Source organism: Artemia sp. Qi Xiang Cuo, chromosome 4 (assembly GCF_049724085.1).
Source record: "Artemia sp. Qi Xiang Cuo chromosome 4, ASM4972408v1, whole genome shotgun sequence".
Lineage (NCBI taxonomy): Eukaryota > Metazoa > Arthropoda > Branchiopoda > Anostraca > Artemiidae > Artemia > Artemia sp. Qi Xiang Cuo.
The window spans coordinates 86551833-86576048 of NC_142797.1; the positions used below are offsets into that span (position 1 = coordinate 86551833).

The window sequence follows — 24216 nt, forward strand, 5'->3', positions numbered from 1 at the left end:
GTAGTGATTTTTGTTCGTTTCAAACTTGATTTGCACATTCAATTTAATTTTTAATCATTTTAGGATTTATTTATTCATTTATATTGCATGTTTCTTTGCTATGATTGTTTATTCAATTTCTATTCGTTTCGGGTTTCATTTATTCTTTAATAGTAATTTCAGGTCGGTTTGAGTTTGAGTTATTGTAGGTTTCTATTTCTTCTGGTCTAAATTTTAATATGGCTTTTACTTTTATTTCTAAAACGTCTTCTTTGGAAAGTTTTTTTAATTAATATAAAATAAACAAACCAAAATAAAATAATTATAGAGTGATGTTTTGGTTTAGAAAAGAATTAAACGCACTAGTTCATTGATTGATGTATTTTATTGTTTAACAGTTTAACACAAAATCATTACAATTAAATCACAAGGTTAAAACTTGCGCGGGCCAAAGTATACCAAAAGCCACTAGTATACTTAATACTTAAGTGGTATACTTGAGTATATCAGTAGCATACTTAAAGCTATTTCATGGACGCTACGAGACCTTCGCAAAAGTAAAAACAAAATTTCAAAATTTTTATAAATTAGTTCAGAATCAGATGGTATGAAGCTAGATCTTCGAATGCAGCGTCAAATAACACGTGCTTTTGTTTGTTTAAACTTTTTTCTACAACATGCGAAAATTGTATTTCCGCCTGACATCCCCCTTCGTTATTTTTCTTATCCTTACTTACTTACTTACTTCCTTTTACCAGGAGCCAGACGAAGAACTGTCCTGCCCGGCACCAATACACTTTGAAATCACTTCCGACAACGACTTCGATCTGTCGGTTGCAGCTTTCCTGGTGATCTTCTGCCTGTCTCTTTCCCATCTTGGACCATGGCTCCAGAAGCTTCCGCATGGTTCAACATCCTCTTTGAATTTTTGCAAAAGATTTTTCTTCTGTCTCCCACGATTTCATCCTTAGGATGGTGATAGCTCGCGGATAAGGACGTCTCGACACATCATATATATGGGGAGACGCGAGATACGACCGAAGAGCTAGAAGCGGCGTCTTTTGATGACGAAAGATAGCTCTTCAGACTAGCCACAACAACTTCTTACTTTGCTTTTGGGAATTCTAGACCACCTGATGAGAGTAAATAGCGAACGAAGCGGTGATCTAACGCCTCCAAAGCTCTAGTCTCTTCTGCCTTGATTAGCTATGTATCGCAGGCGTACAGTAGTACATGTCAAACAGATACTACATAGACTGAACTTTGGTTTTCGTCGATATCTCACGTCTGGCCCTTAGCATCTTTTTTAGACTGGTGAAAACTCTCTACAGCCTTTGAAACTAGGGAAGAAATATATTTTTCAGCTCCGTCATTTGGTATTAGAATAGACTCAAGGCACTTGAATACCTCGACATTTTCAATTGGTTTGTAATCCAAGATGATTTGATATGAAGCAAAATGGTTGACGGGCATCACTTTAGTCTTGGAGCTGCTTATAGTAAACCCAATGTCCTTCGAAGCCTTGGAAACATGATCAACCATATTCTGTAAGCCGTCCTAATAGGTGGTTTCAAGCAAGAAAACATCGTCTATAAAATCTAAATCTGTCAGGGATTGAACAAAACCATCCAGTTGTCAAAAGATAACTATTCATTACTCACTATTCATTATACAGTCTATCGTGTAGTTGAATAATGGGGGCGATAGGGTTACCCTGGTCTGAAGCCTGCGTGTTCAGGACGGATTAGTTTGTCTCATGCGTCTTTAGATATATTCAATAGTATGGCACAGAAAATTTTCATCGCATATTCAATTAAGAAAATGCCTTTATAATTTTTGCATACACGTCTTGTCCCCTTTTTTGTAGACTGGAACGAAGACTTATACTTTCCAGTCTTTTGGTAAAGTCTTTGTCGTCTAAACTTTAACAAACAGGTCAGTTAGGTGGCGTGATATAGTTGGAGAGGCCTTATAAATTTCAGTAGGGATCCCATCCTCCCTTGCTATCTTACTGCTATTTATGCACCTAAGCCCTTTTAGAACATTTGCGATGCTCCAGATTTACATCTTAAGACTCCCTAGTAGTATCTGAGTAAGGAGGCAGAACACGTGGGGCTTCGATGGGATACAGTAGCTCAGAAGTGCTATCCCCAGCGTTCCGATTGTCTTTTTTCGGACCGAATGGTTTCCCTGGACTTGCCTTTCAGCGTATCAGCTGTTGAAAAGGCTTTTCCCGTTGCTTCTCTTAGCTGTTCAAATATTTTCTCGCTATTATGTTTATTGGACACATGCTCCAGTTCGTTTGCAAAATTCAATCAGTGCTATTCTTGGTCCTATTTCACTGATAGTTTAACTGCTTTACGATCTGCTTTTAAGGGTTATTTTGCGCCACAACCGACAGGGCACTTCTTTTCAACTAGTTTTATGGTGCAGTCAGAAATACAGATTCGTTTTTTACGCCCTTTGTGGTCAAGGAATTTCTCGGCTACATTTTGGGTAGCAGCTTTTATTAGCAGCCCTGTACCAACTCTGTGAATTTCTATTTTTGAATATTCAAAAATCTTATAAGTTAATTAAGAACGTGATGTTATGAAGTAAAAGCTTCAACTAAAGGGTCACATAACTTGCAATATTTTTTTTTTAACTTCCATCTGCTATTGCTGAAATTCCCATTTTTACCAACTATATCCCCAACCTCTGCCATTCGTTATGATTCTTGTCCTTATTTAAATACATTTATGTATAAATGTATTGTTTTAGAAAAAAAAAATTGGGATGTATAAGTACACTTAAAAATATGAGGAAGTCTATAAATCCTTTGCAAAAGTAAACACAGAATTTCAAAATAATACCAAAAAGAAAAGTTGTACCAAACCTTTGCAAAAGTAAACACAATGTGTCAAAAGTTTCACATAAAATCAACAAGAAAAGCACAAATTTATACTATGAAGTCTCTCGGAGAATACACAGATTGTCTGTCCATGGACCTACTCAAGAATTTCTGTACTTTTGAGAAATATTGAAAATTAGTTGAAATTGTGATGGTATGAAGTTAGATCTAAAAGGTGACATAACACATAATTCTTATTTTCTTAACTTCCTTCTGCAATTTCTGAAATCCAGATTTTCACTTCAACCATCATTGTTTTTCTCATCTTTATACGAAGTAATTATGGATTAAATTATTGCTTTAAAAAAATGGGATGCACTAGTATATTTGAAAATATTTCATAAACGCTATAAAACCTTCGCAAAAGTAAACACAAAATTTCAAGATAGTATCTACAAGAAAAGTGAAAGTTTGCAATAAGAAATAAAGTCCCTTATTTGAAAAATTCTCGAAGTAGTAAATCTGCAGCATAACCAGGAGTTTTTGTGCCATTTGCCACTTCTATCTCTAACATTGGCACCTTTGCTCTTACTGATGGGTGGCTCCGAAAAACCTAGAAAAAAAAACGAATTTGGGAGCACAACAGAAAGCGAAACCACAGTAAAAAACATAAGAGCGTAACATTATCCCCAGGAAAAAACTTAAACCAAAAACGTTATTAATATTAGAAAAATCTATTTTCTTTATTAAAATTTTTATATTTAAATTTTTCTAGACCAAATATGAAAACTGACGTTTCCTAGCATTATAGAAAAAATCCATATCCAAATTAGAATATGAGATTTTTCACTTAAATTTTTTTTTTTGAATGCCCATAAAATGAAAACTCATTATATTCTTAATAGTCAATTAAAGTGCGAGCAGCATTAAAAAAAAGCATTTATACAGCGTTTTGTCGCTTCTCAAATATTAAAAGAATAATATCCTATCATTATAGAGAAAATGCATAACGATTACTTGCTTAAATTTCGTTCAAATTAATTCGTTGAATTTAACATGATAAAGTTTGAATTTATTTTATTACTTATTTACTTGGATATATATATATATATATATATATATATATATATATATATATATATATATATATATATATATATATATATATAAATATATAAATTATTAACTCATAACTATATTTGTCCATCAAAAGTTTTTACCATACGAAAATTTGCACAATTTTAGAAAGAAAGGTTAAACAGCCTCAAAAAGGGGTGTGGTGTTGACAAAACTTATACCACGAAATTCAAGACGTCAATGAAACCAAAAACAGAGACTCGAGAACAATGGTTGCGGATACGCATGACAATTTTCTTCTTCTTCTGTTGTAAGGAACCGTGATCATATAGCACTAGTTGTCGTATTTAATAAGGAAATGAGTCATTCGACTAGAAATCTAAAATGGTAGGTCTTTTTTCAAGTAACAAAAGAGAATGCTCCACAACAAGGTTAAATTTTAAAACTTTCAGCGGGAGCTGTCTCAGATAAGTGTAGAGAGAGGATTTAATCACTGACTTCCAATGGTTCAGAGGAATTTATTTGGACTAAACGTGCGGTATGGAAGCTTGGGGGGTGTCAGCTGCCCTATGATTGTAAAAACGACAATTTTTAGCGTTAAAGAACAGATTTTAGATGTTGAAGGAGCGCAGTAACAAGTTGGTCTTAAAAGAAAATATCGATGTTTGATGGGGGCAACAGCCTGTATGTAAGAAGACTGCCAACCTCTCAATGCTCTGGTTTCTACAGTTGATGTTTACCCCCTCCTTCCCAATGCCTAAAAAACGAATGCTCTAACACACAAGTAATGTTTTTTTTATTAAATACTTCGAGAATGGAACAGTTTATTTATTCAAATTTTCTTTAAACAATGCCATCTTATGTTCAATGTTTTGAAAAACAATCAGCAGGCTAACGCTTGGAATTAACAACTGGATACACTTTATACTACTAATAATACTCCTACTCCTACTACTACTACTAACAACTCACTGCAGTACCAAAACACCAGACGCCAAAAAAGCTACGCATGATCCTCCTCCATCTCTATCTATTTAAAGTCTCCCTCTTTATACCCTCCCAAGAAATTCCAATTCCCCTTAAAACTTTTTTTAAGAGCTGCTCTCACCCAAATCAGAGACAACCTGCTTTTCGTTTGACCCTAGATGGTTGGCCGAAAAGGACAATCTTTGGTAATATGTCAATTCTAATCCGCAGAACGTGTCATAGCCATCTCAGCCTTTTTCTCATTTTTGCATTCTAAAATACCTTTAGTATGGTAGTCGTTAAACTATAGCGTAAAGAGTTGGGAGCTAAGAAGGGGGGAAACTTGCTTATATACTTAACAAAATCAATCTGTTCTAAGTTCTAATGCAGATCCTTACTTAAATTAAATAAAAAAAAACAAGTTTTTTTAACTGAAAGTAAGGAACGACGTTAAAACTTAAAACGAACAGAAATTATTCTGTATATGAAGGGGGCTGTCCCCTCCTCAACGCCTCGCTCTTTACGCTAAAGTTTTTTTACTGTTTAAAAAAATAGAGTTGTGAGAAAGTCAAACTTTAGCGTAAAGAGCGAGGCGTTGAGGAGGGGACAGCCCCCTTCATATACAGAATAATATCTTTTCGTTTTAAGTTTTAACGTCGTTCCTTACTTTCAGTTAAAAAAACTTGTTTTTTTTATTTAATTTTTGAATGTTTTTGAATTAATGCAGGTTTTGATTTTGGCTCACCGTACATAAATAATTAAAACAAAATTTGCATATTATATTTGGTTAAATGGCTTTCTCGAAACTTGTTTAATTTTATTTACGAACGTTTTTTTTAGTAATATATATACGTAACTTAGAATTAACTTACGTAACGAACTTCTATATTCATAAATTTTTAACACGTATATTAGGGGGTTCGCCCACTAGTCAATACCCTGCTCTTTAAACTATAGTTCGAATTTGTTTTCCAGTTCTTTAAAAATGACCTCTTAATCACAATCAGTTGATCAGTTGAAAAACTTATTTTTTTTTTATTTAATTCCTGATCTTTTTCTTTAATAATGCTGGGAAATCCGGCGCCCCCTTCTTAGCAATGTCCCTTCCCCCCGGACAACTTCCTTCATGGAAAGATCCTTCCATCTGGCGCCCGACCCTCACCGTCCACCACCTACCAGAAAAAATATCCTCTGAAAAAGTCTAAATACTTCCCAATAACCAATACTATATGTTAACATTGAGTAAAGTTCATAACTTTCAGCCCTCCCCTGGGGACTTTGGGGGATCAAGTCATCCTAAAAGACATTTTTATCATATTTTCGACCATGCTGAACAAAACGGCTATCTCAAAATTTTGATCGGGTGACTTTGGGAAAAATATAAGCGTGGGAGGGGGCCTAGTCTCCGTCCATTTTTTTGGTCACTTAAAACGGGCACTAGAACTTTTAATGTCCGTTCCAATGAGCCATCCCACGATATTTTAGGACTACTGGGTCGATACGATCACCCCTGGGAAAAAAAAAACAAAAAACAAACAAACAAACAAATAACCACGCATCCGTGATCTTTATTCTGGCAAAAAATGCAAAATTCCACATTTTTGTAGATAGGAGCGTGAAACCTCTACAGTAGGGTTCTCTGATACGCTGAATATGATGGTGTGAATTTCATTAAGGTTCTATAGCTTTTAGGGGGTTTTTCCCCCTTTTTTCGAAAATCAGCCAAATTTTCTCAGGCGCGTAACTTTTGATGGGTAAAATTAAACTTGATGAAACTTATATATTTGAAATCAGAATTAAAATCTGATTCTTTTGATGTATCTATTGGTACCAAAATTCCGTTTTTTAGAGTTTCGGTTACCATTTAGCCGGGTCGCTCCTTACTTACAGTTCGTTACCACGAACTGTTTGAAAAACTCCTTTTTTAAAATTTAATCTCGTTCAAGACTAATATTTAGCTACTTAACTCTCTTTCAGTGCAATGCAAATTGCACTAAAATTGAAACCCTGTCTATTTACAAAACGGTTAGGCTCACTTTCTCTAAAGAACTCCTGAGGGATTGCAATGGAGACGAAGCAGGATATTCCATGTAAAATTAAATGATTTGAAGTTTGTGAAGTTTCTTGACTTTATTTACATTCTTTTTTCGTCCATCTTTGGACAAACCATCCTCAAGAGATTGGATAAAACCTTCAGGAATCCAAAGCGTCTTCAAGTTCTTGCTTTAAACTTATATATTGATTAAAAAAGAAAAAAAATTTAACTGAAAGTAAGGAGCAACATTAAAACTTAAAACGAACAGAAATTATTCCATATATGAAAGGGGCTGTCCCCTCCTCAACGCATCTCTCTTTACGCTAAAGTTTTTTATTGTTTAAAAAAACAGAGTTGTGAGAAAGAGTCTAACTTTAGCGTAAAGAGCGAGGCGTTGAACAGGGGACAGCCCCTTTCATATATGGAATAATTTCTGTTCGTTTTAATATCACTCCTTATTTTCAATTAAAAAAAACTTATTTTTTTTAAATTAAATTTTTGAATGTTTTCGAATTCATGCAGACTTTGTTTTTGGCTCACCGTACATCAATAATAAAAAAAAATTGCATATCAAATTTATTTTTATTTGGGTGAATGACCTTCTCGAAACTGGTTTAGTATTATTCACGAACGTTTTTATTAAAAATAAATATACGTTACTTACAAATTTACTTACACCACGAACTTCTGTATCCATATAAATTTAATACGTATATTAGGGGGTTCGACCCCTAGTCAATACCTCGCTCTTTACGCTAAAGTTCGAATTTTGTTGCAATTCTTTATAAAATACCCCTTAATCACATATGCCGTTAATTGGAACAATTAGATCTTTCTAAAGTACTAAGAAACCTTTTCCTGAAATAACAAAATATGCACCAGGGGTCTAACACAATCGATTGCTTAAACATCTCTATTTGTCATAAGTTTGTGTGTGAGTTTTTGCTTTCAGTCGAAAACTTGTTTTTTTTATTTAATTTCTGATCGTTTTTTTTAAATAATACTGAGAAATCCGGCACCCCCTTCATAGCAATATCCTTCCCCCATGAAAACTTCCTCCATGGAAAGATCCTCCCACATAACTCTCCTCCCCCGACTACCAGAAAAAATTCCCCTTTGAAAACATCTGTATACTTCCCAATAACCAATACTATATGTAATCATTGGGTAAAGTTCATAACTTTCAGCCCTCCCCCCGAGGACTTTGGGAGATTAAGTCATCCTAAGAGACTTATTTATTATATTTTCTGAACAAAATGCTGAACAAAATGGCTATCTCAAAATTTTGATCGGGTGACTTTGGGAAAAATGAGCGTGGGAGGGGGCCTAATTGCCCTCCATTTTTTTGGTCACATAAAAAGGGCACTATAACTTTCAATTTCCGTTCGAATGAGCCTTCCCATGATATTCTAGGACCACTGGGTCGATACGATCACCCCTGGGAAAAAAACAAACACAAAAAACAAAAACAAAAATCAAATAAACACGCAAAAAATACAAAATTCCACAGTTTTGCAGATAGGAGCTTGAAACCTCTACAGTAGGGTTCTCTGATATGCTGAATCTTTGGATGGGTAGGATAAACTTGATGAAATTTATGTGTTTGAAATCAGCCTTAAAATCTAATTCTTTTGATGCATCTTTTGGTATCAAAATCCCGTTTTTTAGAGTTTCGGTTACTATTGAGCCGGATCACTCCTTACTTACAATTCGTTACCACGAATTGTTTGATATGGAAACGCTCAGATATTCTCATGTAAGATCGATTTTCCACAGCTTAAACCCAATTTGTCAATTATGTCTGTATTGCAGAGTATGTATCTGTTATAACACAAAAAAAACAAAAAAACAGACAATGAGATTTTGTGTATTAGGAAAAATATGAAATACACAAAAATTACGAAAAAAAATGCGAAAAATGCACGAATAATAAAATGCCCCTTTGAACGAGTATTATCAACAACCGTAAATTAGCATTTACACAGAGAGTGAAAAATCTAGCTGTGGTTCAGGAATGAGTTAAAAGCAAAGAGTATAAAGAGAATAGTAAAAAAAAAAAAAAAAATGACAACCCTATTAAACAACCTTTTGAACAATGGTAATGATTCGAGGGAAAGCTTTCTGGCCAATATTTTTTTTTCAGACTTAAATCCCCCTGCGATAATTACAGTAAAAACCCATACTTTCCGAAGATATTTCATAAAAGCTTTAAAATATATAAGAAAAGTACAGTTATTGTTTACCTACTGAAACTTACTCACTTTTAAAAAAATTGTATTTTGAAAGCCTTATGTTTCTTTCACACTACGCTGTAGAATCTTTTCCTTTAGCATAACTTAAGACTTTATGCTACGTTATGTAAACTTCAGACCAAATGTTCTATAGACAATGATAAGGAGACTCTAGCTCTACTTAGAATTTTCCACTACATCAGTGCATGTTACGTTATGGAAATGGAATTATGGAACGTTATGGAAATAGCCAGAAGTCAATAGCTAGAAGTCAATAGCAGCAAAAAATAACAAAATGGATTGTATGAAAAAGCAATTAATAAATTTTTAAAATGAATTATTAAAATTTTCCTATAAAGCCTTTCACGCCTGATTTCGATCTCTATTTCGTATTTTTCATTTTTCAATAGTTTGATTTTGATAGTTAAACGAATTTTTACATTAGTCTAGTGTGAAGAGACTTGCTTAAGTTTGAAAGGAAGTGCGTAACATAACGTAACTTGACCACTTAACGTTGAAAATCACGTAAGAAAATTACGTATGCAGTGTTTAAAGTCTCGGACAGTTTTAATTAGCATTAATCTTTTTTGGAATGCTTTAAATGCTTATTTAAAGCATTAGAAGTAAGAATGCTTTCAATCAACAAACATTACTTTTTGATCTTTGGCCACCCTCTGATAATAACGATAGTAATTAATTTATAAGAAACTAAAATGCAATTAAATATCTTTGGAACAATCCCATCCATAAAAACCTTAATTAACCCCCTGGGGCATAACTTACAACCCTTGTCCCTAACCTCTGGGGTTTGTTTCAACCCTAAAAGCCTTGTTTTATGATATTTAGACTATTTTGAATAGAATAGCTATCTCAAAATTTTTATTAGATACATGTCAGGACAATACGACGTGTGCGGTTGGGGGGAAGGGGGTAGCTGCCCTCCGATCACTTTGACTCTTAAAAAAAGCACCAGAGCGTCTTATTACCAATACAATGAACCCCCTCCGAAGTTTATAATATCACGCTTTCTATATAAACCTTAAATGTCCCCAGGGCATAACTTACAACAATTGACCTGAAGGCTGGGGGGATTTTTTATCCTCAAAGACATAATTTTCAGACTTTTTTAAATACTTTGAAAAAATGGCTATGTCAAATTTTGATTGGAAGTGTTAGGGAAAATGATGGGTGTGCGTGGGGGGGGGTCATTTTCCCACTGACCACTTTCGACTAATAAAAAAGGCACTAGCCCTCTCAATCTTTAATCGAATGAGTCCTTTTTTAAACTTCTACGACAAAACTTTCTATAAAGACCTTATATGCCCCAAGGGCATAACTTACAACCATTGTCCTGAGGGCTATGGGGGGGGGGGCAAGGGGTTTTCATCCTCAAAGACATAATATCCAGACCTTTCAATAACATTGAACAAAATGGCCATATCAATATGCTGATTGGAAATGTTAGGGGAAATGATGGGTGGGGGGGGGATGATTTACTCTCCGAATACTTTCGACTATTATAATGAGCAATAACCCTCTGGACCTCCAATAGAAAGACCCATTTTGGAAGTTTTTACGACAGCGCTTTCTCTAAAAACCTTACAAGCCCTCAGGGCATAACTTACAGTCTTAGCCCTGAGGGCTGGGGGGGGGGGAGGATTTGTCATACAAGAATACATAATTTCCGGACCCTTAAACTACGTTCAATAAAATGGCTATATCAAAATATTGATTGAAAGTGTTTGGAGAAAAGATGGGCGTGGGGGGGGCATTCGCCCTCCGATCACTTTTGACTATTAATAAAGACATTAGCGCTCTGAATTCCCAGTTGAATGAGCCATTTTTGAAGTTTCTACGACAACACTTTTTATAAAAACCTTATATGCCCCCAAGGCATAACTTATAACCCTTGCCCTGGGGGGTGTTGGAGGGTTTTCATGCTTAAAGATCTAATTTCCAGAACTTTCAACTACGTTGAACAAAATAGTTATCTCAAAATATTCATTGGATGTGTTTGGGGAAATGGTGAGCGTGAGAGGGGGGTTAGTTACCCTCCAATCACTTTCGACTTTTAAAAAGGGCACTAGGTTTTTCGATTTCTAATCGAATGAGCCCTTTTTTAAGTTTCTACGAAAATCCTTTCTATAAAAACCTTACATGCCCACAGGGCATAAATTATAACCCTTGTCCTGAGGGCTGCGGGGGTTGTGTGTGTGTGTGTGTCATACTCAAAGATCTAATTTTCAAAACTTTGAAATACGTTGAACAAAATGACTATACCAAAATTGTGATTAGATATGTTTGGGGAAACATTGGACGTGAGAGGGGGGTTAGTTGCCCTCCAATCACATTCAAGTATTAAAAAGGACACTAGCCCTTTCAATTTCCAATCGAATGAGATCTTCTTGAAGTTTCTACGACGACACTTTTTACAAAAACCTTATATGCCCCCAGGGCATAACTTACAACCCTTACCCTGAGGGCTGTGGGGGTAGTGTCATCCTCAAATACATAATTTCCGGACTTTTCAACTACGTTGGACAAAATGGCTATCTCAAAATTTTGATTGGATGTGTTTGGGGAAATGGTGGGTTTGAGGGGGGTGTTAAGTTTTCCTCCAATCCCTTTTGAAGTTTCTACGACAACTCCTTCGATACGAAGTGCCCTGGTCTAAAACAAAAATACATTGTGCCATCATCGTTCTTTATTCAAGCAGCGCTATTGCGCTGCCTATGATAGAACGTATAGTTATCTGTAGGGCTGCCGCTGCTTGGGGTTTGCTCGCAGATCATGGTAATTCATTTCAAACACTGGACTTTTGGGAAAAGCATATTTTAGGTATTATCCTCAAACTCAAATTAAATATAAATAATTTTCATTATTATTAAATATCTTGTGACATTTTCTTTATACCTTCGAATGACAATAAATTGTAAGTGTCAACCCTTGTTATGTTTTTGACAAGATGAGAAAAAAACTCAAGCAGAAGAAAAAACGAGGATATTTCCAGCCTGTCAAAAACCGAAAATGCAATGCAAATAATTCGGCCGAGACCTCTACTCAGCCGTCCTCAGTACAAAGACAGAAGAATAATAAAAGACCGTAAAACAAAATCACTAAAATATATAAAAAAAAACGCAAAAAGACAGTCAGTAACATAATTAGATCCTTTCCATGTAACGGTGAAAGGGTAACTGAATAAAAAATCTGATACTGAATGGCAATTCAAGAAACTAAATCTGAGTTCATTTTATTTAAAGTCTTTTTAAAAGCAATCCCTTACCATGTCTTGTATGACCTGAAATTTTAATAAGTAGCGAAATATTATTTTTTGCCGGAGAAAAATCTGTATTTATAATTTCGTTACAAATGAGGCTCAAATAAGCTTATCTAATAAATCATAGTATTTCGCAAGTAGTCGGAGGGGAGAGGAGAAGTGGGTGGTTCTATGGGAGGGGTAACGGTACCCACAAAACGTGAAAAAATTAAAAATCCAACTTAGGTCACAATGATCGAACGTTCCATGAGAAGCCGTGAGATTAAAATTAAGGGGGAGTTTAACTTACAACCTAAAATCCAATCATTTGGAGGAATGAGGTTAGACTGGTACACACTATTGGTGCTGAGAGTGTGACAGTTTTTATGTTTTCCCGAAAATATTCTGAGTGTAAAATAAAAGTAGATTCTTATCCTTGTGGAAAACAGGCTATAATAAGAAGTTTTGTCTAAAGAAGTTTTTTTTTATCATGCTGCTTTGAAAATGAGAGGGCTCTTTTAATTGAAATTTGTTTTAAATAAAACAGTTATAGAACACATTTTTTGAAAAATATTTGTTATATAAGAATCCCTTACAATTAGCAACTGGCTATTTAGGCCTAGTTTTTGAATTCTAGAAAGGTACCAGTAAAACTTTATGATGAGTCGAAGTTGAGGGGGTCGGTACCCCACACCCTAAACGGGATAATTTACGGTCGTTTTAAGTTTTAAGGTTGCTTCTTTGATTTTATTTGTAATTCAAGATTTAAATTTAAGCTACTAATAAATTAAACCAAGAGACAAGAGTATGTCTGAATCTATTTCTTTGCATGTCTGGGTTGGTGTTTGCAAGTCCAAGAATTTGTCTTTGTTGGTTTGAATGTCTAAAGTGCCTGTCTTTTTCTGTTTGTATGTCTTAATCTACTTGTTTGCATGTCTGGGTTGGTAATTGCAAGACCAAGAATTTGTCTTTGTTGGCTTGAATGTCAAAATTGTCTTTTCTCTGTTTACATGTCTGAATCTATTTGTTTACGTGTCTGGGTTGGTGTTTGCAAGTCCAAGAATTTGTCAATGTTGGTTTGAATGTCTAAAGTGCCTGTCTTTCTCTGTTTGTATGTCTGAATCTATTTGTATGCATGTCTGGTTTGGTGTTTGCAAGTCCGAGAATTTGTCTTTGTTGGTTTGAGTGTTTAAAGTTAATATCTCTCTCTGTTTACGTGTCCGGGTAAATTTGTTTGCGTGTCTGTGTTGGTGTTTGAAAGTCCTAAAATTTGACATTGATGTTTCGAATGCTTAAGGTTCCTGTGTTTTTCTGTTTATATGTGTTAATTTATTTTTTTGTATGTGTGTGCTGGTGTTTGCATATCCAACAATTTGTCTTTGTTGGTTTAAATGTCTAAAGTGCCTGTCTTTCTCTGTTTGTATGTCTGAATCTATTTGTTTGCACGTCTGGGTTCGTGTTTGCAAGTCCAAGAATTTGTCTTTGTTGGTTTGAATGTCTAAAGTGAATGTCATTCTCTGTTTGTAGGTCTGAATCTATTTGTTTGCATTTCTGGGTTGGTGTTTTCAAGTCCAAGAATTTGTCTTTGCTGGATTGAATGTCTAAAGTGAATATCTTTCTCTGTTTGTATGTCTTAATATATTTGTTTGCATGTCTGGGTTGGTGTTTGCATGTCCAAGAATTTATCTTTTTGGTTTGAATGTCTAAAGTGCCTGTCTTTCTCTGTTTTTATTTGTGAATCTATTTGTGTGCATGTATGGGCTGATGTTTGCAAGTCCAAGAATTTGTCTTTGTTGGTTTGAATGTCTAAAGTGCCTGTCTTTCTCTGTTTGTATGTCTGAATATATTTGTATGCATGCCTGGGTTGGTGTTTGCAAGTCCAAGAATTTATCTTTGCTGGTTTGACTATCTAAAGTGCCTGTCTTTCTCTGTTTATATGTATGAATCTATTTTTTTGCATGTCTGGGTTGGTGTTTGCAAGTCCAAAAATTTGTCTTTGTTGGTTTGAATGTCTAAAGTGCCAGTCTTTCTTTGTTTTTATGTCTGAATCTATTTCTTTTCATGTCAGGGTTGGTGTTTGCAAGTCAAGGAATTCGTCCTTGATGGTTTGAATCTCTAAAGTGCCTGTCTTTTGCTGTTTGTATGTCTTAATCTACTTGTTTGCATGTATGGGTTGGTGTTTGCAAGACCAAGAATTTGTCTTTGTTGGCTTTAATGTCTAGATTGTCTGTCTTTTCTCTGTTTATATGTCTGAATCTATTTGTTTACGTGTCTGGGTTGGTGCTTGCAAGTCCAAGAATTTGTCAATGCTGGTTTGAATGTGTAAAGTGCATGTCTTTTTCTGTTTGTATGTCTGAATCAATTTGTTTGCATATGTAGGTTGGTGTTTGCAAGTCCAAGATTTTGTCTTTGTTGGTTTGAATGTCTAAAGTGTCTGTCTTTCTCTGTTTGTTGGTCTGATTCTATTTGTTTGAATGTCTGGGTTGGTGTTTTCAAGTCCACGAATTTGTCCTTGTTGGTTTGAATGTCTAAAGTGTCTGTCTTTATCTGTTTGTATGTCTGACTGTATTTGTGTACAGGTCTGGGTTGGTGTTGCAAGACCAAGAAATGGTCTTTGTTGGTTTGAAGGCCTAAATGGCCTGTTTGTATCTATTTATATGTCTGAATCTATTTCTTTGAATGTCTGGGTTGGTGTTTGAAAGTACAAGAATTTATATTTGTTGTTTTGTATGTCTAAAGTGCCTGTCTTTTTCTGTTTGTATGTCTTAATCTACTTGTTTGCATGTCTGGGTTGGTGTTTGCAAGACCAAGAATTTGTCTTTGTTGGCTTTAATGTCTAGATTGTCTGTCTTTTCTCTGTTTATATGTCTGAATCTATTTTTTTACGTGTCTGGGTTAGTGCTTGCAAGTCCAAGAATTTGTCAATGTTGGTTTGAATGTGTAAAGTGCATGTCTTTTTCTGTTTGTATGTCTGAATCAATTTGTTTGCATATGTAGGTTGGTGTTTGCAAGTCCAAGATTTTGTCTTTGTTGGTTTGAATGTCTAAAGTGTCTGTCTTTCTCTGTTTGTGTGTCTGATTCTATTTGTTTGAATGTCTGGGTTGGTGTTTGAAAGTCCAAGAATTTGTCCTTGTTGGTTTGAATGTCTAAAGTGTCTGTCTTTCTCTGTTTGTATGTCTGAATCTATTTGTTTGCATGTCTGGGTTGGTGTTTGCAAGTCCAAGAATTTGTCTTTGTTGGTTTGAATGTTTAGGTTAGTTATAAATAAATATTAATAAATAAATAGAAACATTTCTCCATGTTTAAGTTAGGTTAGGTTAGCTTATCATGAGCGGTCATGATAAGCTAACCTAATCTAACTCAAACATGGAGAAATGTTTCTATTTATTTATTAATATTTATTTATACCTAACCTAAACATTCAAACCAACAAAGACAAATTCTTGGACTTGCAAACACCAACCCAGACATGCAAACAAATAGATTCAGACATACAAAGAGAGAAAGGCAGACACTTTAGACATTCAAACCAACAAAGACAAATTCTTGGACTTGCAAATACCAACTCAGACATGCAAACAAATACATTCAGACATACAAACAGAGAAAGACATGCACTTTAGACATTCAAATCAGCAAAGACAAATTCTTGGACGTGCAAACACCAACCCAGACATTCATACAAATAAATTCAGACACACAAACAGAGAAAGACAGGCACTTTAGACATACAAACCAACAAAGACAAATTCTTGGACTTGAGGATACCAACCCAGACATGCATACAAATAGATTCAGACATACAAACAGAGAAAGACAGGCTTTTTAGACATTCAAATCAACAAAGACAAATTTTTGGACTTGCAAACACCAACCCACACATGCAAACAAATAGATTCAGACATACAAACTGAAATAGACATGCACTTTAGACATTCAAATCAACAATGACAAATTCTTGGACTTGTAAACACCAACCCAGACATGCAAACAAATAGATTCAGAAATACAAACAGAGAAAGACAGGCACTTTAGACATTCACACCAACAGCGACAAATTCTTGAACTTGCAAACACCAACCCAGACATGCAAACAAATAGATTCAGACATACAAACAGAGAAAGACAGGAACTTTAAACCTTCAAACCAACAAAGTCCAATTCTCGGACTTGCAAATAGCAATCTAGAGATGCAAACAAATAGATTCAGACATACAAACAGAGAAAGACAGCCACTTTAGACATTCAAACAAACAAAGACAAATTCTTGGACTTTTAAACACCAACCCAGACTTGCAAAAAAATTGATTCAGACATACAACCAGAGAAAGACAGACACTTTAGACATTCAAACCAACAAAGACAAATTCTTGGATATGCAAACATCAACCCCGACAAGGAAACAAATAGATTCAGACATAGAAACAGAGAAAGACAGACACTTTAGACATTCAAACCAACAGAGACAAAGTTTTGGAGTTGCAAACACCAACCCAGACATGTAAACAAATAGATTCAGACATACAAACAGAGAAAGAAAGGCACTTTAGACGTTCAAACCAGCAAAGACAAATTCTTGGACTTGGAAACACCAACCCACACATGCAAACAAATAGATTCAGACACACAAACAGAGAAAGACAGACACTATAGACATTCAAACCAACAATGACAAATTCTTGGACTTGCAAACACCAACCCACACATGTAAACAAATCGATTCAGACATACAAACAGAGAAAGAAAGGCACTTTAGACATTCAAACCAGCAAAGACAAATTCAACAACACTTCAAATGGAACTTGTGTATTATAACGACCACAGAGTTTCACCCCAAATCATCTTCTAAAATGTCTCAAACTGTTTCGCCTAAATCATCTTCTAAAATGTCTCAAACGGTTTCGCCCAAATAATCCCTAAAAGTAATTTCAGCGTGTTCCTTTGTTTCGGCATCCCTGCGCTGTCACATTTGAAATTCCGAGGAAACCCTTAAAATATAAAATATATTAAATCTGTCTTCATCTCATAGGTGTTCCTAGCTACACTATTATGACTACGATAGAATATTAATTCCAGAATTTATCACTAAGCCTAATGACCAGAGAAGCCATATTTAAAAATAGAATATTAATTTATCTCTGTCACTAAAGACCATTTATCCCTCAGACCTAAAGATCAAAATAGCCATATTGTTTCTTAATTTCCCTTCGTTGATCAATAATTCACCGTCAGATTATGTAAATCAAGTTCTCAGAATACTGCTTCCCCTCTAGTGGATCAATATATTGCCCCGTTAGTATTCAACGCGCATGTGCAAACTTCGTCCCAGAGTCAATACACTTAGAAAAAACAAAAAAATCGACCTTAAAAAAGGTGTCATTGACCCTTTAGTGGATCAATAAACCATGAATAAATTATGTACTGTCACGAGTCGTTAGGGCCTCCCTACTCTCATTCAATTGGAAATTTGCGTGGCTTGTGCCATTTTTGATAGTCTAAAGTGATTGGAAGGCAACTAACACCCCTTCCAAGCTCACCATTTCCCCAAACACACCCAATCAAAATTTTGTGATAACTATTTTGTTCAGCGTAGTTGATTTCCAGATAGAAACTATGGCTTTAAGGAGGACACTCCCCCACAGCCCTCAGGGAGAGGGTTGTAAGTTATGCCCTGGGGGCATATAAGGTTTTTATAGAAAGCGTTGTCGTAGAAAGTTCAAAAAAGGTTTGAAGTTTTTCAACAAAAAGTAAAGAACTCCATCAAACCAAAAATGAACGAAAATAGAATCAAACAATCTACCAAGCATACAACTACCACAAATAAGTATCAATAAATAAATAAAACCCAAAACGAACAGAAATTAAAATAGATAACAGAATCAAACTCAAAACAAGCAGAAATTAATATAAGTAGGGTTGAAAAACACAGTGCTTTCTAAAAGCTAGAATATAATTTGTACTTTGCTGAAAAAATTCTATTAAATGTTTTCACTTTTATAACTTTCTCAAATCAAAAACTAATTAGAATTTTAAGGAATAAACATCAGCATATGTATATTAAACTGACAATGCACATTTTTTCCAGTAAATTCGTCTGATTTGTTTTCAGTTTTTTTTTAACAGAATCAACCCGAAACACCAAAGTAAAAAAGTTTTTCAATAACGTTGAATCGATTGTTAATTCACAATTTTCACACGACGAGGTTTTGACCCTTATCGAGCAAACATTGTGTGGTATACCGGATAAATACATCAAAGTGGTTAGTGCTATGCATGAGCACAACATTGCCACGGTTAAGGAAGGAAATGAGGTTAGTAGCTGGTTTTGTTTTAATTCAAAAGTTAAGCAGGATTGAGTTCTGTCCCGGGTTATATGGGTCATTTTGATGGACTTTATCCTAAGGAACACGGCAAAGGATATGAGAGAGAATGGAATCGCATGGGACGATAAAAATCTCCTAAACTTAGATTACGATTATGATTTGAGTATTCTAGATGAAAATTTTAGCAAAATGATTTAACTTTTGGAGGTTTCGGGAGATCAGGGTGCGAGCATAGGTTTGAAAATTAATGTCAATAAGACTAAGTTGCTTAGACTGGGAAAAAGTGTAGGAGAGGTGATATTGGGTAGCGAGAAGATCGATCAAGTCAATAAATTCACTTACCTAGGTTGTATCCAGCAACAATACTGGATGTATCGAAGATGTTAAAAGTAGAAAAGCCAAGCGCTTTTTTCCCAGTTGAAAAAGTTTGGAAGAATAGGAAATTAAGTCTGAGACTTAAGGTTAGAATATTGGAAGCAACAGTGATGATAGTAGTCAAGTATAGTTCTGAAATTTGAGCGCTCTAAAAGACGGAGGAGGAGCTGTTAGATGTTTTCCAGAGGAGATGTCTATGGATTCTCTTCGGTACCCGTCTGAATGACCGTACTTCAAACAGGAAGCTGTGCTAAAAATGTGGCTCTCTCCCACTTCCATAGCTTATAATGAGAGAAAGGTCAAGATGACTAGGACACGTTGTCTGGATGAAGGATGACAGATTGCCAAAATTCGGCCTTTTGGCCAACCATCTAGGACCAAACGAAAAGCAGGTTTTCCCCAAATGGGGTGGGACGAGGTTGCAGGAAAGCATTTAAAGTAAATTGGGACTTCTTGGGAAGGTGTAAAGAGGAAAAATTTTCATAAATTGATGTGGATAAAGAGCGTGCGTAGATTTGTTGGTCCCCGCCGGCTTAGTGCTGCAGTGAGTTGTGAGGATTAGTAGTAGCAGTAGTAGTGCATGCCATGCCCGATACGAAATGTTTTTCGATTCGCCGGTATTTTCAGGGGGTTTTAGGGTATTATTTTTTTCAAATTGAAAGTTTCGTAGTTTCAAATCACTCTTAAGTTGAACCTAAACAATAGTTAATATTTTTGAATAAACAACAATTTTTTGATAATTTCTTTTAAAACAATTTTTCAAATTTTATTCTACTATGGAGCGAGGTTCGGTTGCACCAAACCTCGAGGTTCGCTTCAACTTTGATACAGCTGCCAAAGTCATTATAACCTTTTGGCTGTTGCCAACGGGGATAGTAAAATAAATAATTACCTATCTTGTTTACACTACATTTGTAATCTTCAGCATCAAGGCAAGGTTTTTGTCTTGAATAAAGTAAAACCTGCGATTGAGATTCGGCAAAACCGCCTTCAGGCTACCTAATATGTGCATAACTATAAAATCGTAATTTTAATTTAAATTAAAAAAAAATTTGAGTTAATAAGAATACTGGCTCCCTTACCGTTCAGCCAGGGTTGGATTTATCAAAGTATAATTTCTCAGGTCTGATCAAACCTGATTTGAAAAATGAGGTATGAATTACTAAGTTCAATTTTATCGGATAAAACAATGTTTCTGCTGAGTAAAAAATGCTGTAAGTAGATAAGTTTAAGTTGTGAAAAATTCTTGTTACTGATAGCTGAATTTGAAGTTGCTAAGTAGTTAAATTTTGCTTTAATTTGTTTACTCAGTTGAAAGTAGGACAATGTTTAGCTCGGTTGAACTTTGTCCTAGTAAACTTACATGATCAATTTGGGGAGTTTAGCTTCCTTAAGATGTGACACATATAATCAACCCAAGCTCAAATTGCTAGATTTGTAGCTATCTTAAATTTTTTATTGGATAAATAAGCTCGAAGGAGCTAAAATAAACATATTTAATGCAACATTTTCCTTCGAGCTCAAAAACTAATTTAGGTCTCTTTTTCCAGTAGACTGATACTACTAACAACTCTTTGAAGCACCCGGCCACATTAACACCAAAAATCTGGAAAAGTTTTTTCCAACCCCGCTCTGCTCCAAACTTGAGTTTTACTTCCTACCATGAAGCTCACTCCGCCTATTCTCCTTAAACGTTCCCGTCCTATTGGATTATTTTACTTTTGGATTATTCATTTATTTCCTTTAATTTTATTTCCTATTACCAAACTCCAGTATCTCCTCAATACTATCCGTTAAAATGCTGGCCGACTTGGCCTCAAGATAAACACAGAGAAGACACAGAGCATGGCAACAACTAATTCCCCCTGATTTAACTGTCGAGCAGGTCGTAGAGTTCAGGTACCTCGGCAACACAGTGGAAAATTTAGGGTCAAGCGAGCGGGAAGTGCAGTTGAGGATAGACCAAGCCGGTGGAGCTTTTAAACGACTAAAACCAGTATGACCATTGAAAAAGTATTCTACGAAATTAAAAATGAGGCTATTTAATAGCAATGTCCTTTCTGCACACCTCTACAGCAGTGAGTGCTGGAATTTAAGCCAATAACAAGAGAGATGAATTCTTGCCTTCGAAAACAATTGCCTTCGGAGGATTCTGAATATCGACTGGAGACATCACGTCAGAAACCAGAAAGCCTGATCTATATCAGGCCAGCCCATGGTTACGGACATCATTCGGCAACGAAGGTGGCGATACCTTTGGCATGTGATCCGTATGAAGGATGACAAGATCCCAAGACAGATCTTGGAACGACAACCTCAGGGAAACCGCAGGAGAGGTTGACCAAAAAACACCTTGCGTCACAGATATAGACAGGACCTGTCCAACAGTCACACGACGATACAACCCCAATGGGAAGATGTTTTGGCGGCAGCGCACATGCGAAATTTTTCCTACTGGACTATTGGGTTAATTTTCTTTGGCCACTGCTTAATTCCCAAAAAAGCACAATCTTTGGTAATCTGTTGTTCTTCATCTGTAAATCTGACATAATAATTTTTATTTCCTTTCATTTTAGTCATATAAACAGTATCAAATACGTTTTTGCAAATCTCGTTGTTATATTTACTGAAAAACCTGTCACAAGAAAAGGGAGATCAATTGAAAACAAGACAATAGAAGCAAAATATTTAACGTAAAAAATGGCACAAAAAAAAACTCCAAAAAAATCACAAAACTATCGTAGTATGTTCTTCAATAGCCCGAGATATGTATTTCGCTGTTTTTTTTAATAATTATTTTATTTCTGTGCTAAAGTGGTGAACATAGTAAATATTTTGCGCGAGGGAAACGAAGTGAACAGATTTTTGACTGGTCTGATTTTGAAGATTTTCTCAGGACGTCTCAATGCATAGGATAATATGGTGTGTGTGAGGGGGGGGGGGAGTACTGCATTATAAACACTAGCTAGTAACCGACGACTGAAGCAGAGTTTGCAGATCACAATAGATGCATAAGATGTCAAAAATCGACGGTTAGATGCTAGATTAGAAGAGATCTGATATGACGTAAAGCGGACGTGACGGAGAGGCAAAAATATACTATGACAATCAGTAGGTTTAACTATTAAGCTTCCAAGAGCTGATGAAACTCTTCCAGCTGTTAAGGAAGATTTCGAACTTTGTCAAGTTAAAAAGAAGCACAACAGAAATTTAGGACGTCATCTGTGTACCGAACTATTGGCACGTTACTGGATGCCAAGATCATAAAGAAGGACATTGCTCTCACCTCCAGGACATAGTTACTATAGAAACAAGCGAGAAAAAGGTCATTGTACACGGTTGATCAAACGAACACCTAAAATCCTAATCAGAGCCAGCTCAGCTACAAAAAATAACCCTCGGCACTTTGGCTATACGAATACGATAGTTACTTAATAGAATTATCGTAACGCCCGACACTGAGAACTAATGGACAAGTAAAATTCAAAATTTAGAAAGTAACTGTTTGCTTACGTCCATAATATGATTATTGATGTGTCTCCACATCCATGTTTTATGCTGCTTTATCCTTGTTTCGTGTAACTCTCCCGTCGAGTCCATGACATCTTTAAAGTCTTCTATAGCTGACCATAATTCATCTATTCCATCTCCAGTAGTTGAAGAAACCCTTTTAACCTTTAAAAAACAAACAATAAAGCAACAAATTATATAGTGTTGATGTATGTAGACAATATGATAAAACTAGTCATCATGTTATTGCAGCATGTCCAGAGGGGAGATGTATTTCCGGGATTTAGCCTACTGTAGCCTTGTAATGAGCAAAATGGAAGCAACGTTAATAAACAAAAGCACAAGAGTTTCAGAGATTTGATTGTTGATGTTTTATCTTGTCTCGTCTCGATTTTTGGTTGTTAGTGGAAAACAATCCAGAGGAACATTGTAATGTTTTATGTGGTTGCTGTATGTAGAAGTATGACACGAAAAGACATTATTTTATTTACTTGATTTTTATTTATGGGTCATCCTGCATGCAGTTATCCCTTTCAGATAATTACAAAACGTTGTTGAGGATACAATCTTTTCCCGATGCCATTTTTCTTTTCTCATTAGCACTCTTTGTCATCAATTCAGACCCAATTACTACCCTTACCAGTCTGGACTAGTCCAGACTGACTACTTTCCTCAAACTCTTAACATGGCCATTTGATATCTCACTACCAATACTATGTTGTCTGGCTAAATTTTCCAACATGCTCAGCAATTCTATCCACAGCTTTCATGTCGCGTATTCTTAATTCAATGCCTTATTGCCTTCTCTAATTCCCTTACTTTCCTCTTATTCTCGTAAAATCAATTCCTCAATAACTGATGATACAAATTCTTTCTCTCTTCTACCAAACCTAAAGATTTTCCGCTAATATATTCGCTAATATAACACTGCATTTCATACTATCCTTCCCAAAATGGCGTCTGCTAATTTATGGACTTTTGTCGTAACGCCATTCCATTCATCGTCTACAGTATCCAATTCCGATCCCTTCAATTTTACATCCAAACGTTCTTGGAGCATACCCATCAAATTCTTACCCCAAAGTCTATTAACCTCGTAACTACCTGGTAAGTAGTTACTCATGGGCATCCAAAAGCTGAATTTCAGGGGAGGCGGCTTACCTGAACTAATCAGTACTTCCAAAGCTGTATAATAGAAATCTCAAAACAAAAATAAGATATAAGACAGCGTCATTCATGCAGGGGGAGAGCTGGTACCCTCCCTGCCCCCCCTTATGGGCACTCATGTAGTTACTGAATTTCAGTTTTAAATCCATACAATTTTCTAGAGTAGTTCTCTAAGGATAGCTTCAGGTGTTCATTTGACTAACCGTCTATCTAACAATAAGAAACAAGAAAACTGTGGTCCCCCCTCACTTTCTAAGGCTATACATCAAGAATGGTTAAACTTGTTCAATTGTGTTTACTGGATAAAAGATAATATGTTGCCCAAAATCGGGCTTTTTGACCATTCACCTGCAGCCAAACGAAAAGCAGGACGTTGTGGAATGGGTCGGGAATCTATATCTATAAGACATAGCTTCTCGAAATCAGCACTATCAGCACTTTGTAGCAGTTTACAATTTGTATTTTTT

The 24216-nt window shown here is 35.5% G+C and overlaps 1 protein-coding gene across 1 annotated transcript in view; it reads right to left on the reverse strand.

Annotated features, from left to right (window-relative positions):
• Nucleotides 1-367: 367 nt before the first annotated feature.
• LOC148953580 (methylmalonic aciduria type A protein, mitochondrial-like) overlaps nucleotides 368-24216 on the reverse strand; it is a 310721-nt gene continuing 286872 nt past the window's right edge. The window contains exons 7-8 of the mRNA XM_089087742.1: nucleotides 22586-22747; nucleotides 368-3422 (exon numbers count right to left, since the gene is read on the reverse strand). Coding sequence (XP_088943868.1) covers nucleotides 3303-3422; nucleotides 22586-22747 — 282 coding nt within the window. The 3' untranslated portion in view covers nucleotides 368-3302. The remainder of the gene's footprint in view (nucleotides 3423-22585; nucleotides 22748-24216) is intronic.